The sequence below is a fragment of the Aythya marila genome, assembly GCF_965140915.1.
Source record: "Aythya marila genome assembly, chromosome: 16".
NCBI lineage: Eukaryota > Metazoa > Chordata > Aves > Anseriformes > Anatidae > Aythya > Aythya marila.
The window spans coordinates 12,211,958-12,226,026 of record NC_139057.1 but is presented as its reverse complement, the minus strand read 5'-3'; the positions used below and the strand labels follow the sequence as shown (position 1 = coordinate 12,226,026).

General features: G+C 41.5%; 1 protein-coding gene across 1 annotated transcript in view; it reads left to right on the top strand.

Annotated features, from left to right (window-relative positions):
- The window catches only part of PTPRT (protein tyrosine phosphatase receptor type T), a gene marked incomplete at its 5' end in the record, with an annotated part of 444,059 nt that overhangs the window by 363,616 nt on the left and 66,374 nt on the right, over window positions 1–14,069 (top strand). Inside the window, one exon of the mRNA XM_082773668.1 lies at window positions 12,311–12,446. Coding sequence (XP_082629794.1) covers window positions 12,311–12,446 — 136 coding nt within the window. The remainder of the gene's footprint in view (window positions 1–12,310; window positions 12,447–14,069) is intronic.

Genomic DNA, 14,069 nt, shown 5'->3' with positions numbered 1-14,069 from the left:
ATGATGTCTTCTGTCTGCTCATTAGGCTGATTATCTTTAATAGCGTTGCCCTGTATTTACCTTCATTTGCATTGCTGTCTCTGAGGATGAGCGACCCTGTGTTCTCCCCTGAACAGAATGATCAGAGCTGCTAGCAAAGATACCACGGTGGTGTCTTCAGTAAGAGGCAAGAAGAAGAAACTTTTTGGAGTTAGGCTGAAATTAGCTGGGCTAATCTCAGCATTGACAGCTTTAAAGGTCCACTTAGACTTTGTACAAGAGAAAATGAAAATTTTTTTGTTTTGTTTGTTTTTCAAATTGATGCAACAAAATAGATGCATACTACAGACTAAAAGTTCACTTCTGGCTACTGGTGTAATTTTTTTTCCATTCCTACAGATTTGACACCCCAGTAGCTCCATTAGTGTTAGTGCAATGGGTTCTGATTCACACCAGTAACAGGAAGATAAGAATCAAGTCACGTTTAAGTGTGGCAAGTGTTCTCCTGAAGTGCTGGATTAGCAAGGGCTGGAAACATGAGTGTGGGAGTAATTAAGCAATAAAAAGTGTTAGGCAGTGTGGTACTGGGGGATTGCAGCACATCTTGGGTGTTGCTGCAAGGCACCTGCTCAGAAGCTGAGGAGCTTTAATTACTCGAGAAGCGCGTGAGGCTGTTCCGTTGTCACTACTTCAGCAGGCTGAGAGGCAATTTGCTTTGTATGTCCCATTGCCTCAAGACCAATAAAATGGATTTAGACAACTCTTTCAAAAAACGTTCTAGTCCATTAAAGAGTTTTTGGATGTTTCCCACTTTGTCCTCCTCCTGTTTTGTGTTGCTGAGATGTCATTTTCACCATAGACTGCTCACATCAACCCCTGCTCAGCTCAGCTCGGCTCCACACAGGAGCTGCTTCTCATCTGTCATGGGGTACCCTCTTCTGCAGGTTTTTCCAGCGTGCTGCTCCTTGTTAGATGAACTTGATCCTCCTGGTCCCAAGAAAGATCTCTCACATCTTGGTGTGTTGGCTTCAGTGTCAGGGAGGGTGTCAGCATTTCAGAGCACAAGGTCATGGCACCAGTGGTGCACCCTCCAGAGCAGAGCCGGTGGGTGCCCAGGCAGGCAGGTGCATGGATTGAGCTCGTGTCCTCCTGTCAGGCATCTCGGTACGAGTGGCTGATGTCAGTGGAAGGGGCCAGTGGCAGAGACTTGTCATCAGCCTTTGCTGTGGTGACATTCAACAGTCCCATCAGAAAGCTCCCTGTGTTTGTCCAGTCTGTGTAACCATTTCATGCTTTGCCAGTGAGTTTTCAATCCACAGGCAATATTAACCTTTTGTGTCTATGCATGTGTTTAATTTCAGTTTCGTTGGTCTCAGATTTCTGACCACTTCCAGCCATAAACATCTCTCCTCAGACGGGCTCCATCTCTTTGTAAATTACTGGAGCAATGTCATCTTTCATAGCATTAGTCACTTGGATGCATATCATTAGCATAAAACACTCTTTAAAAATAAGCTTATAATTAAATTCCAATTTATTAGCTCTCTGCCATACAATTTGCATTCAACCTGTTTGTTTATTAATTTTGCCATTTGGTTTCCTTGATGGCATTTGTTTTAATACGTCCCATTCTTTCTGAAATAACTTACTTGTTCTCTTTGTTTTAAAACAACATATTTATATTGACACTTTATTAGAGAAAATTGCAACCTCTTACCAAAGAGAGCGATTACCTCTTGTATTCTTAAAGTGCATTAAATTACTTTCACAGTGTAATTGAAACCAAGGCAGAGGGCTCATTAATGGTTCCTTATCTCTTGATATTTATTTCTTCTTTTTTTAAAATTGTTAGTTCTTGCAAATGGGAGAATGGAAATTTAATAACCATTATGAGATTTTTTTTTCCTTTTTTTTTTTTTTTTTTTTTTTTTTTTCTTGTGCATGCTGCCTGGGAACGGTTTTGCTTGTTCTTAGCAGTAATAGGTAGGCAAGAGGTGACCACACGAAACCCGCCCAGCCTCTTGAGCACAGGTGATTATCAGCTCAGGGAAAGGAAGACTGCTGAAACTTCCAGAAGTCTGAGCAGCTTCCTGACTTCTCGTTTCATATTTTGTTTGCATGGGAAAATGCTTTTAAAATTATTCAATCTGCACTATAAAGGGAGCTTTCCCTTATGCAGCGCTTCTGTACTGATGTGAATCAGATGACACCTGAGCAGAGGGTCAGCTGGGGACCCAGGCTGCACGTAAACCTTCACATGAGCATTTGAGCATGGCTGAAGAGGCCCGGGGATCCCTTTCTGGCCCTATGCAGAGGCTGAGCATCTCCCTGAGGGTGCGTGGGGATGATCTAGCATTTCTGCATCAAAATAGCTACTGCGTTTTGTGGGGCTGCTGCTTACACTTAGGCTTCAACAGCCTGGTCCTGCTGTTGAAGAGGTGATGACAGAAGAATGAAGGCTTGATTCTGTAAGTCCTTCTCATACAAGCTTCTGCAGGAATCAGAGACCTTGTGGAATTGAGCCTCAGTAGCATGGTATAAAGCTCATTCACAGAAATGGAGGTGCTTAGAGCTTCTCGAGGGTTTTGCAGTTTGACCTTGATGATCTGTGTGTCCTAAACTGGTCTCGTAGTGCGTAACACTGGAACCAGTACCACTGCTTCACCCCAGAAAATGTCAGTCTAGGAGCAGTCTAGGAGAGAAACACATCAGTTTGCAGAAACAGCTTCTGCTGCTTTAACTTGATAGGCGTAGGATGACCTGCTGGGAGATTGCGGAGTTAGGTTTGATTAATGTCAAGGGATGGGAAAGGAGGGGCGTTTTTTCAGTTTTCGGATGGATTAAGTTTTTGTATAAATGTTCCTACTCCAGTGCTGCATGGTTATCCCTCTGTATATGTACACATGTATATGACTTTATTACTCCACAATTAATTTACACATAAGGGTGGCTGCAATGATGATGGGGCAAAAAGGTACTGGGATTACGCTGAAATTCAATTGGTTTTAAGATTAAGATAAATAGTCCTGCTTTTTTTTTTTTTTTTTTTTTTTTTTTTTTGTAGTGGATTAACACCAGCAAAAGGGAACTGCCTTGACAATGAGTGTGCAGCAATCTTGAGACCTTGGACATGAGCCTGAGTCTGAAATGTGACCAATGAAATCACAGAGGAATAAAAGTGCAAAAAATTGGAAAATTTAGGAAGAAAAAAATCCTACTGTACCCAATTTTGCTGCATATGAAAGCTGTTTCTTAGTAGCTTTTGTTCCCTCAAATTTGAGGGCTCGATTTTTTTTTTTTTCTGAAATACATTCTAGTTTTGTAGACAGATAATGTATTTTTTAAACAGATCTAATCCCACTTCAAATCTGTTTGTTATTGCATTTTGTCTTTTGATACACTGGAATGTTATTCCTCTGACAGGTTTATTCTGTTTTGTGCTATTTATTTCAGAGAGTTTCATCACACTTTTTAAGTTGGAGGCATGAAAATGTCTTTTTTTCTGTAACCCTGAGCAAGTTTCAGCCTTCTAAAAGTTATTTTTTTAGCATAAGTTCATGTATCACTCTAATTAATTGTTAATAACAGACACACTTATGTTGCTCTTACTGAAAAATATTCCCTGCTGGGAAGACAAATCAAACTTCCTGGCATTTTGATGCCCATTCAACTAGTGAGCATCTTTATTTTCATCAGATTTGGTACCAAGACTGACACAGAGGGATTTAAAATTTCTGTTCTGGGGGCATCCCTAACCCAGGGAGCTAATGAACCAACTTCACTTAATGAGTGAAGAAGCTGGTGCAGAACTGGATGAGGCCATAAGTGAACCGAGCCTGGTAACTGCGGCCCAGTTTCTTGAGGACGTTGTCTATTCCAGAGCTCAGCTGTGCTGTCAGACCCCAAAACTAGGGCTCCACGATTAAACAGTGGGAATGGAGAGGCTGAAAGACAGGCACGATGTTTAAGGTAAGATTTGGGACAGATTAGCAACAGCAGACTGTGGAAAACATCGCCTCTGTAATTGAAAGTGTCCACTGCTGGGAGATGCTCGGAGCTGTTCCAGCAAAGAAGGGTTTTCAGGATAAAAGTGGTTATTGTAGCAGGAGCCAAGTCCTCCTGGAATCAGCGCGGGCATGGATTTACCTGGGGTGCCCTGGGGGCTGTTGTCCCCTTTCAGCAGGACTGCCTGGTGAGAAGGGATGCTGATAGCCCAGTGTGGTGGTTGTGGCTGGTGCTGGGCAGGCAATCAAACCTTTGTTTGCAGCTGAACCACCAGCCAGGCAAAAGAGGAGAAAAAGGTATTAAAAATGGGGAGAAAAAGCTGGGCATTAAAACCAGAAGTGATGGGCAAATCAGTAAGGGTTGGTTTGGTTTTAAACGCAGGAAGCAATGGGTGATGACTTGCTTGTGAAATTTGGGTATTTTTTCCCTCTCTGTCTGAATGTCCCCTGAGACCCCCTGCACAGGGCCTGAGTGATGGGGTGGAGGTGGGGGAGCTGAGCACAGAGGAACAGGAGGAGGGGGGCCTTGTTTCAGAGTACAACGGTGTTGCACATTCCTAACCCTCATGTGTTTCCATCACCTTAGTGGGGTGGTTGGTATTTCTTCTGCATTTCCCTATATGTGGAGGTGCTTTGGAAGCAGCTGAAGCATGACATGAACAGCGACTGCTGCTCACGTACTGTGGATCATTTAAAAAGGTTTTCATGAGCAATTATTGTTGTCAGTGTCCTTAAATAGCATTTTCAAAGGCATGACAAACCCAAGGCTATTCCAATTAGATTATGTTTCTTTTTCCTTAAATAGATTTCGCAGCCCATGTTCAGAATCAGGTTATTATTAACACAGTAGCTTCTCAGTTTCTTCCAGGAACTGGACACTTAAAAGAACTACACGGTAGCATGAGGACAGGTGACAATGCCATAAAAGTGGTGTGTGTGGAACAGACCATTTCTTAACACCACTGTAGACAGAAAATAAAAATCTTCATTCAAGACATGTCTGAAAGTGCAGCTTCAACTCGGCAAAGTACAGAAGGTTTCCCAATATTTCATGCAGCACACGTAGAGTGTGTATATGCAGACTCCCTAATGCATTGCCTACATGACTCCCTTTTTACTGTAAAACGGCGAGTATCCTCCTTTGCATGCTGCTCAGCCTGCTTGTGGGTGAGGTGTTATCAGCACAGGTTTTGTAGGCCACCATGGTGCTTAAAGCACCTTTGACCAGCCGGGCTCAGAGGTGGCCCGATTTCAGCGTTCATTATATACCCACCTCTGGACTTTGCTCGCTGTTTTTGTAATTTCTGCAGCTGGTCTGGCTGTGGATTTTTAATGATCACCATGATGAGAGCAGAGTAGGTGCTTAACGGGAACTGGCTGGTGCAAAGGTTAATTAGTTGTTATTCGTGGAGTGTGATGTCTGTTACACATCCATGGCATCGTCATGCACGGTAATGTTTTTGTCTGTATCGGTCAAAAGATTGATCTCTCTCTTCTCTGTGTATATAAGACCATACAAAAATTAAGTCACGTCTGCAAATTTGGACTTTTGGAACATTTATTTTTTTTTTTCTCCCCATTTTTATAATTGAAAGCTGAATTTTAAATAGCTCTGCAAAAGAGGAGAGTTAAAATGGAAATGTGCTATCACCCTCTGAACCATCACATCACTTGTAGACATCACAACGGCTGCTCTTTATCCAAGCTCTTCTTTCAAGTAAACGTAGTAACCTTTCTCATTCTTGGGGCCATATATCTGCCTTTAGCACAAATTAAGTGCTTCTGTTCTGAAGAGAGAGGAAGAAAATAGGAGAGAAGAAAAGCCTTTGTGGTGGATTTGCCTGGAATCTCTAGAATCAATTATTCTCTTACTGCTGTTTTTTAATTCTCATTCAGTTTAGTAACACTAATCTTGATTCCTCACTGTGTGTTTACCCTCATCCTCCTACAAATTCAACCTGTATGCCTGATAATCCCTCATATAAATTCAGGTCTGTCTTTCTCTCCAAGACTGCTTTGTTTTGTTGCTCTCTCCACTTACAATATGGTTGAAAGCTTCTGGCTCTCATCATTCTTTCCACTCCTTTTGAGCTTCTTTAAAGAAATGAGAATGTCTCATTGTACTTGTAAGCCAGAGCGAGTAGGCCTGTGCTGTTTGCAGTCTTCAATAACTGGAGGTGGAAGACTGGCGTAGTGACATGATGTCTAGTGATCGTGTTGGGGATGTTCCTTTTCAATGAATTGCAACAAACAAAGCTGCAGCTGAAATAGAATCTGTCTTAGAATCATAGAATAAATAGGGATGGAAAAGATCTCCAACATCATCTGGTCCAACCGTCCCCCTACCACCACTGTCACCCCCTAAACCATGTCCCCAGGCACCACGTCCAGCCTTCCCTTGAACACCCCCAGGGACGGTGACTCCACCACCTCCCTGGGCAACCCGTCCCAGTGCCTGACTGCTCTTTCTGAGCAGAAATGTCTCCTCATTTCCAGCCTAAACCTCCCCTGGTGCGACTTGAGGCCATTCCCTCTAGTCCTATCACTGGTTACCTGCAAGAAGAGGCCAACCCCCAGCTCCCCACACGTTCCTTTCAGGTGGTTGTAGAGAGCAATAAGGTCTCTCCTGAGCCTCCTCTTCTCCAGACCAAACACCCCCAGTTCCCTCAGCTGCTCCTCATAGGACTTGTGTCCCAGGCCCTTCACCAGCTTCGTAGCCCTCTGTACATGCTCCATCTCCCTTTGGTACCTTACAATATGCAGAAGCGCCAGCACTGCGGGTAGCTCCTCGTCCCAGTGCTCTGATGTGCTGCAGACGGGTCTGCCTGACACAGCCCATGAGTGAGGCAGACAGCAGAGGGCTAGCTAGCAGGTTTTCCTCATCGAGATAGGAAGTGGTGTTATTGTTAGAGGTATCTGGCTATCTGAGATGGTGTTTCAGAGGTTAGATATAATCTGGATCTGAAAACAGGGGAAAACATTATTAAGTGTGGAGATGCTTTAATAATTTGTAGGCAACTTGCATAGAAAGTGCCATGAAAGGAAAGAAAAAGAAAAGGAAATAATGTTTACAAGTGATTTGAGAATAACTGTCTTTTGAAAATCAGCCTCTAGGTCTATTAAGAAATTTTAAATTCAGTGTGCTGCCAAGACATTATATGCTGCAAAGAAATTACTCTGATTAATTGAGCAGCTCATTTGAACTCATAATGACTTTTAACCCATTATTTTTCATTATTCTTTCTGGGTTAATTATTGCTTTGAAGTAATTTTTCTGATTAGTTTTTGTTTCAAGAGTGACTTTCTGCCCAGAGGAGTTGATCCTTTGTTGTTACAACTTTGAGACCAAATGCAGTCACTGCTAGGCTTACTTGCCCCTCCATTATTTACACTTGCACTGCCCTGGTGGTTGGTTGGTTTGTTTGTTGGTTGACCCCCAGGTTTTTGACCCACCTGTCCCTTTGCCATTTCATTTGCTTTCTCTCCTACTTTTGCTGTGGTCTCAGATATTTCTCTCTCCTATGCAGTGGTGCTGCTGCTGATTGTGGTACCACTTCCATTGTGGGACTTTGTTCTTTATGCCCTCACCAGTTGGAAATTTGACTTAAATACTGGTCTTTTCCTCCTGCCTATGGCTTTTTCAAATTCCTTTCCCTGCCAGTTACATTTTTAATGCAATCTTGTAATTGCTGCTTTAAATAATGTTTCAAATCAGAGTCTGTGAAATAGGCGTTGTAGAAGAAACTTGTATTGTCAGTCCTGCTTAGCTATATACACTTAATAATCATTCTTTCCTAGATGTTCTTAGTATGCCACCTCTGCAGAGAAGGTTACTTTATATCTTGTGGCTTATTGTTTTCAAATAATATATCTGTCCCCAGCTTGCTGGGTGAAAGATTGCCACTGTGTCTTCTTTCACTTAGCTGCCATTTCTGTTTCTCCTTTTTTTTTTTTTTTTTTTTTTCCTTTTTTCTGTGAGAGGTTTTGTGGTCTGATAGCATTGTCACAGTGTGTCAGTCCAGAAATGTCAATCCTCAGCTCTGCTGTGTGATACCGAAGGCATATCCTTAATCTTTCCAGATCTGTAAAGTAGATAGCATAATTTATTACTTACCTTGCATGAGCATTAAGAGGGTTTAAAGTAGATTTGAATATCACTCTAGAAATGTATAATGCTACAAATGAATACTTGCTGGTAAGTGGAAGCTTTTTCACTTTTGAGCATAGAAGGGCATAGTCTCCTCATCAATTATTACTGACAAAAACTTGAATTTCTGCTGTTGGAACCACTTGCAAGCCATTGTCCAACTCATAGTAGCTAAACATGTCAGCTCTTCCTTGTGGAGAGACACACTTTCAGCTGAAGCAACCTTCTGAAAGATCTAACTCTGGAATACAAATGGCAGCTCTCTCCACTGGAATTCATTTCGGATTTCAAAATTCCTGTCCTTAAGTTATCAACCACAGCAGTTCCGGCTTTAATCATGATCTGAAGCAAGGGGGAATTTAAAAGACTGTGAAAGCCCCAAGAATCTGGCACGACATCAAGCCATTTTTTTTCACTCGTTGCACCTTACTGAAATAGTGTGGGATTCAGGTATCTCTGCATCCACAGCAGCACAGCCTGATTAGATGTTGGGTGCCTGTGAGTGGATTACTGAAGCTGTCCTTCCTCGATGAACCATAAACCTGACTTCTCGTGGGCTGGTGAGCGCCTGTGAAGAGCGCATTTGCTCCTGCTCTGCTCTCTGCACCTCTGCAGTGTCACAAGAACAGTATCTCCCATGAATACATGGCTTATATCATGTTCTGTCTACAGGATGTTGGTCCTTTGTTGTATGAGAATCCTGAAAGGGTTGAAAAAACAAAGCAAATTAGATCAGTGCAGAAGGACTATGATCTTCAAATAGCTCTGAACACATAATGGAGTGCTGGGTGAATGATGATACCTGTGAAAGTTAGATTCATGCCACTGACCAAGCTTTAAGGGCATTTTGTACGTTGTTAAGGGTATTTTGTACAGTACATGAATATACATAAAAAGCAATTAGACGTAAATCCCTGAAAGAAACTTGGTCTGGTAGATAATGTACAGATAGGGAGTCAAGGGAGCTGTGGTCTTCACTTCTCTGTCTGTCTTCTATCATTTGCCTTCCTTATTAAGAAAGTAAGCTTAGGGCACAAAATTGTCCTACTTCATGTTAGTGCACTGTAATGGGGTTCTGACCTTAGTGGGAGCCTCTGGGTGCCACTGAAATACACACAGTAATAACAGGAGTGACCTGTTCCATCTATATCCTATTATACCGGTATCCAGCTTCAGTTACGAGGAACAATTTATCCTTGGAAATGCAGTGGAAGTCACCGCTGGAAACTGGTTATAAGGGGTTTTTGTTTGTTTCTTTTTCTTTTTTTTCCACTTTTGATATAAGCAGTATATAAACACTGTTTTTCAGAAAGAAAATTGTACTTAAAGACATTTGTATGAAACAGAGCAGTTTTTATGGGCTCCTGTGCTCAGAAGATTTCAGGTCTGCATGCATGCCTGGTAAAGAAGAGAAGCAAAACTGAATTCTAAACTATTAATGTCTGGAGCAGCAGAAGTCATCTTCTGCAACTGCACTAACACCTCGTAGACCTCCTGCTCCCAGGATGGAAATGTTCTGCTTGCCTATAGCTGGTGGTGGTGCAGGTGGGAGTACAATCCACCATAGCAGATTTTAGGCATCTACAAGAAAATATTGGTGGAATGGCAGGAAAACAGCTGACTTCGTGGGATTGCTTCATTGTGCGAAGATTTAAGAACTGAGACTCAGGAATTTACTTACCCTGTCATATTATCAATTCCTAGGCGCTATCAGCTAAGACAACTTACAAATGGTTGGACTAGTAGCCTAAAGGAATTGTTGGCCTTTGCCAAGATGGATAGAAAGAGTTACATAGAAGATTCAAGTGAATCAGTTACTACAGTGTGTAGGTGTCAGGATGGATAATGAGCCTTTATTCTTTTTCTAGAACTGCAGTAGTCTGGAATGGAAAGAGAAATATCAAATAAAAATGCGCTCACCACACATTGCCTGTAGTAATAAGCAACATCCTGGCAGAATCAAACCAATCCAGGGAATTAGAGGATGGAATTGACAGCACATTCTTTTTTTTTTTTTTTTTTTTCTTTTTTTAAGCATGGCTCACAATTCATGAGGGCATTCAGATGGTATGAAAAAAAAAAGGGGGTGGGTCTGACTGTGCTGTTTGGTAGAAAGCCATTCTCCAACACCTATCATTTAGGGTCATAGGAGTAACTGCGACTCGAGGGAAGGGTAATTTGGAGTACTTCTTAGTTGCGCATCAAACAAACACATTCAGCCATTTTCAGGATAAAAATTGCACCTTTATCACTTGTTTTGTTATGCGATAGTGTCAGAATTGCTTGTGTGATGGCATATAGCTCAATTCTTGGACAGATTTGTTCTAAGACATGTTGTCAAACAAAGATGGTAATATGCAGCTGATATGCTATTTTATTTTCATGCTCAGAAGTCCTTTTAGTGTATTTTAGATATGTACATAGAAGTTACTGGTAAACTCTTAACTGAATGGGAAAATTGGTGGACACAGCAGAGCAGTACAGCTGTCAGGGACAAAAAGCTGAAAATTACACGTGTGCTTAAAACAGCAAAGACAATTTTTGCTTTGTAAATTTTGTGTTTTCCTGTGGCAAACTAGATTAACAGCTTAGCTTTAGGAAAACTGAAATCGTTCCTTTATCACTGCATGTGGTGTGTTTTCCTGTTTTGCATTTATTGTGTCATTGTTCCATATTTACCCTTCAAGATAAGATGAGAGGAGCCTATAATACGTCATTCAAGAGCTGATCCTCATCCAAGGAAGTTCATCAGCTTAGGCCCTACTCAGAACATATTGGAAAGCCCTAAATGACATGATTTGATCATGGTCACCATTGGGAATCATCTTTGCAAACAGAGTTCTTTTAAACCACACACAGATTAACAAGTGACAAATGGGCAAAAAATAAAAAGTGCAGTGAGGCTTTCTAGTGTCTCACCAAAATATGGACTTGGTTGAAAGAAGTTGTTCCCACAAACAACTGACTGCATGAACAGAAGTGATTCAGCTTTTCCAGAGGGTCAGCAACACAGCTGTGAAAAGAGCAAAACATTACTGTCTTCTAGTGACAACACTGTTTTCACCTACTATTGCCTTTTCTTACAAAGTATGAACTGTACAGGAAGATGTGGCTGACTCCAGCAGCAAAGGTGAAGCCCAAGATAAGGCTGTGATCTCATGTAAAATGAATTCATTTAACTCCATCCGATGCAAATGTGGTATTTTTAGTAGTAGTTAAGTATATTAGAAATGTAATAAAAATAGGCTAACTCAATTTTCAGAATAGCCACAATTCAAATCTTGCAGGGCTTTCGAAATAAAGCTCTGTGGTTTAAGATGTATCTGGGAAAATTCTGTGCAGCAAGTGGTGATATCTGTAAATCTAAGGGATGTAACAAGCACCATGTTGAGTAGTCCCAGCAAAGGGGAGAGGGTGGCATCGTGCTAGGCCCATTTATTGCATGGGCTAAGGACCACTGAAGTCAGATCATAACAAGTAAAAGAAGAAATGCTTTGCAAATCATGTTTCTAAATACACTTTATTTTTAGGTGTGTAGGATGTTCTGTTTTAAAAAAAAAATTGAGGTAGAAATTTTGTTGCCTTGCCTGGGCCACAGAACCCACGCACAGAATACATTAGATGATGTGGAGGGTACTCTGTGTGCTGGATTAATGCTTATTACGTGTATAATTGCAGTTGTATGTTTATACAAGCCAGGCCTTCGGTATAGAGAGAAATACAAATGTGTTCTGGTTTTAGAAGAAAAAGTTTCTGCAAATAGTAGTAGGGGATATATAACTGGAAACTCACATTCAGTATTTTGATGAGTAAGGATTGCAACTTGATTTAAACTGCTTGGAATGAAAATTATAACTGCTATTAATCCTTCTGCTTCTGGGTGTATGCTGAATGCATCTGAACATTAAATTCCCCAAAACAGTATAATATTGGAAAATATTAGTCAGTTGCTTTACATGTTTTTTTTTTATACCCTACCACTGCTCTGAAATATCTGGCATTATCTGTTATTAAAGGCAAAAAGTTAGGTTAGAAGGTCTATTGCAATTTAATTGCAAATATATTTCTAGGTTTTCAAATGAATGTGAAAACTGAATCATTGCGAGATTTTTTATTTATTTATTTATTTTTTTACAAGTTCTCTTTTTATCTTCTTCTTCCTCTCCCTCTATCTTTTAAGGAGCTTCCACCCAGAATTCCAATGCAGTGGAACCTGAAAAGCAAGTGGACAGCACAGTGAAAATGGCTGGAGTTATAGCTGGGCTTCTGATGTTTGTTATCATCCTCTTAGGAGCAATGCTTACCATCAAGAGAAGGTGAGTTTCTGCTTTGCCTCCATCTTGGCCCTCCTGGCTAGAGTGCTGCTATTTTAATAAGAACAACAGGTTTGGCAGACATAAATCGTTCCATTTGTGTTACAGGGGGCAGCACTTAACATATATTTATGTAATACCACCACTGAATTTGCAGTCCTGGAAGAGATGCCCGTTCTGCCAGATACTTTATCACAACAAAAGAATGGTTGGTACTCCAGAGAGTTAATGATCTAAGAGAAGGGACAGCAAATGAAGATGCAGGGACAAGTACAAAAACATAACGAGCCAATATAAGCAGGCATATGAGCCCAACACAGCTGTGCTCTAACAGAAGAAAAGAATTCTTTCTTAACAGCCAAGAAAAGTAATGTCTTAAAATGATATGATCGGGGGTCTTGTTCCCAAGCAAGTCTTGATGAGACACATTTCCACACAGCGATTCCTTTGTGGCCAGTGTTCAGCTGGAATATTATATGTTGCAAAGGGTTGGAAGTCCTTGAAAGAGTTAGATTTAGTTTATAGGAGGATGAAACTTTTAAAAAAATCATGTATGGTAATGAAATTCATTCAAACAGTTCATTTCATGTGATTTTCTGTGGACCATTTGCACTTATACTTTGTATAAGGCCATTGTAGCAGTTACTGTTTGAAGAGCTCCACATTTACAGTGCAGTACACTGATTCAGCAAACCACTTAGGCAAGAGATTTTCTTAAGAAAAGGATGCATTCTGTATGTATTTTTACCAATTACATTTCTGAGGTGAATTGTACTTTTTCAACGGTAATTTGATTCTACATGAAACGTGAGCTTGCTAGCCTGGCGGCCCCTTGCCTAGGGAGCGGGTAGTGTTACACGTGAGAGCCTTGATGATGTTATTTGGTCTGCTGCAAGGAGTGAGGCTTGGCAAAACAAAACTCTGCTCCTCTACGATCTCTTATCTCTATGACAAACAGTCACATGTATTAGCCACACAAAAATAGGAGTAGCAGTTAAATCTAGGTATGATCTCCTCTGTAATAATTCAGGGCAAATGGAACAATTTTATGATACAGATGCTGGAGTGGAGGGCTGGTATTCCCAAGGACCTTGGGAGGCTGGAGAAATGGCCTGGTTGGAACCTTGCAAGGTGTAGCAAAGGCAAAGGGTTGCATCTGGGATGGAGTAGCTCCACACAACAGTACAGGCTGGGGTGACCAGAAGGCAGGTTTGCAGAAAGAGGCCTGGAGGCTTTAGAGGACAAGTGGCACACAAGCCAGCAGTGTGCCCTTGGAGGCAGCCAGCTGGGCAGCATTAGCAAGAGTGTAGGCAGCAGGGTGAGGCAAGGGATTATTCTCTTGCTTGCTGCTGGTGAGGTTGCTCTGGTTGTACTTGTGTCCGGTTTGGGGAACCTCAGTACAAGAAGGGTGCAAGTCCAGAGGAGGGCTACCAGAATGGCTGGGAGCTGGAGATTCTCCATCCTTGAGAAGTTCAAAATTTGACTTGGATAAAGCCACGAGGGGCTTCCTGTAAGGGAAACGAGTTTCAGCAGAAGGTTGGACTCGATTACCTTTGAGTGGCCTTTCCAAGTGATGTGATTCTGCGATTTTTCAAAACCAATCACATACATACATATTGACTACTG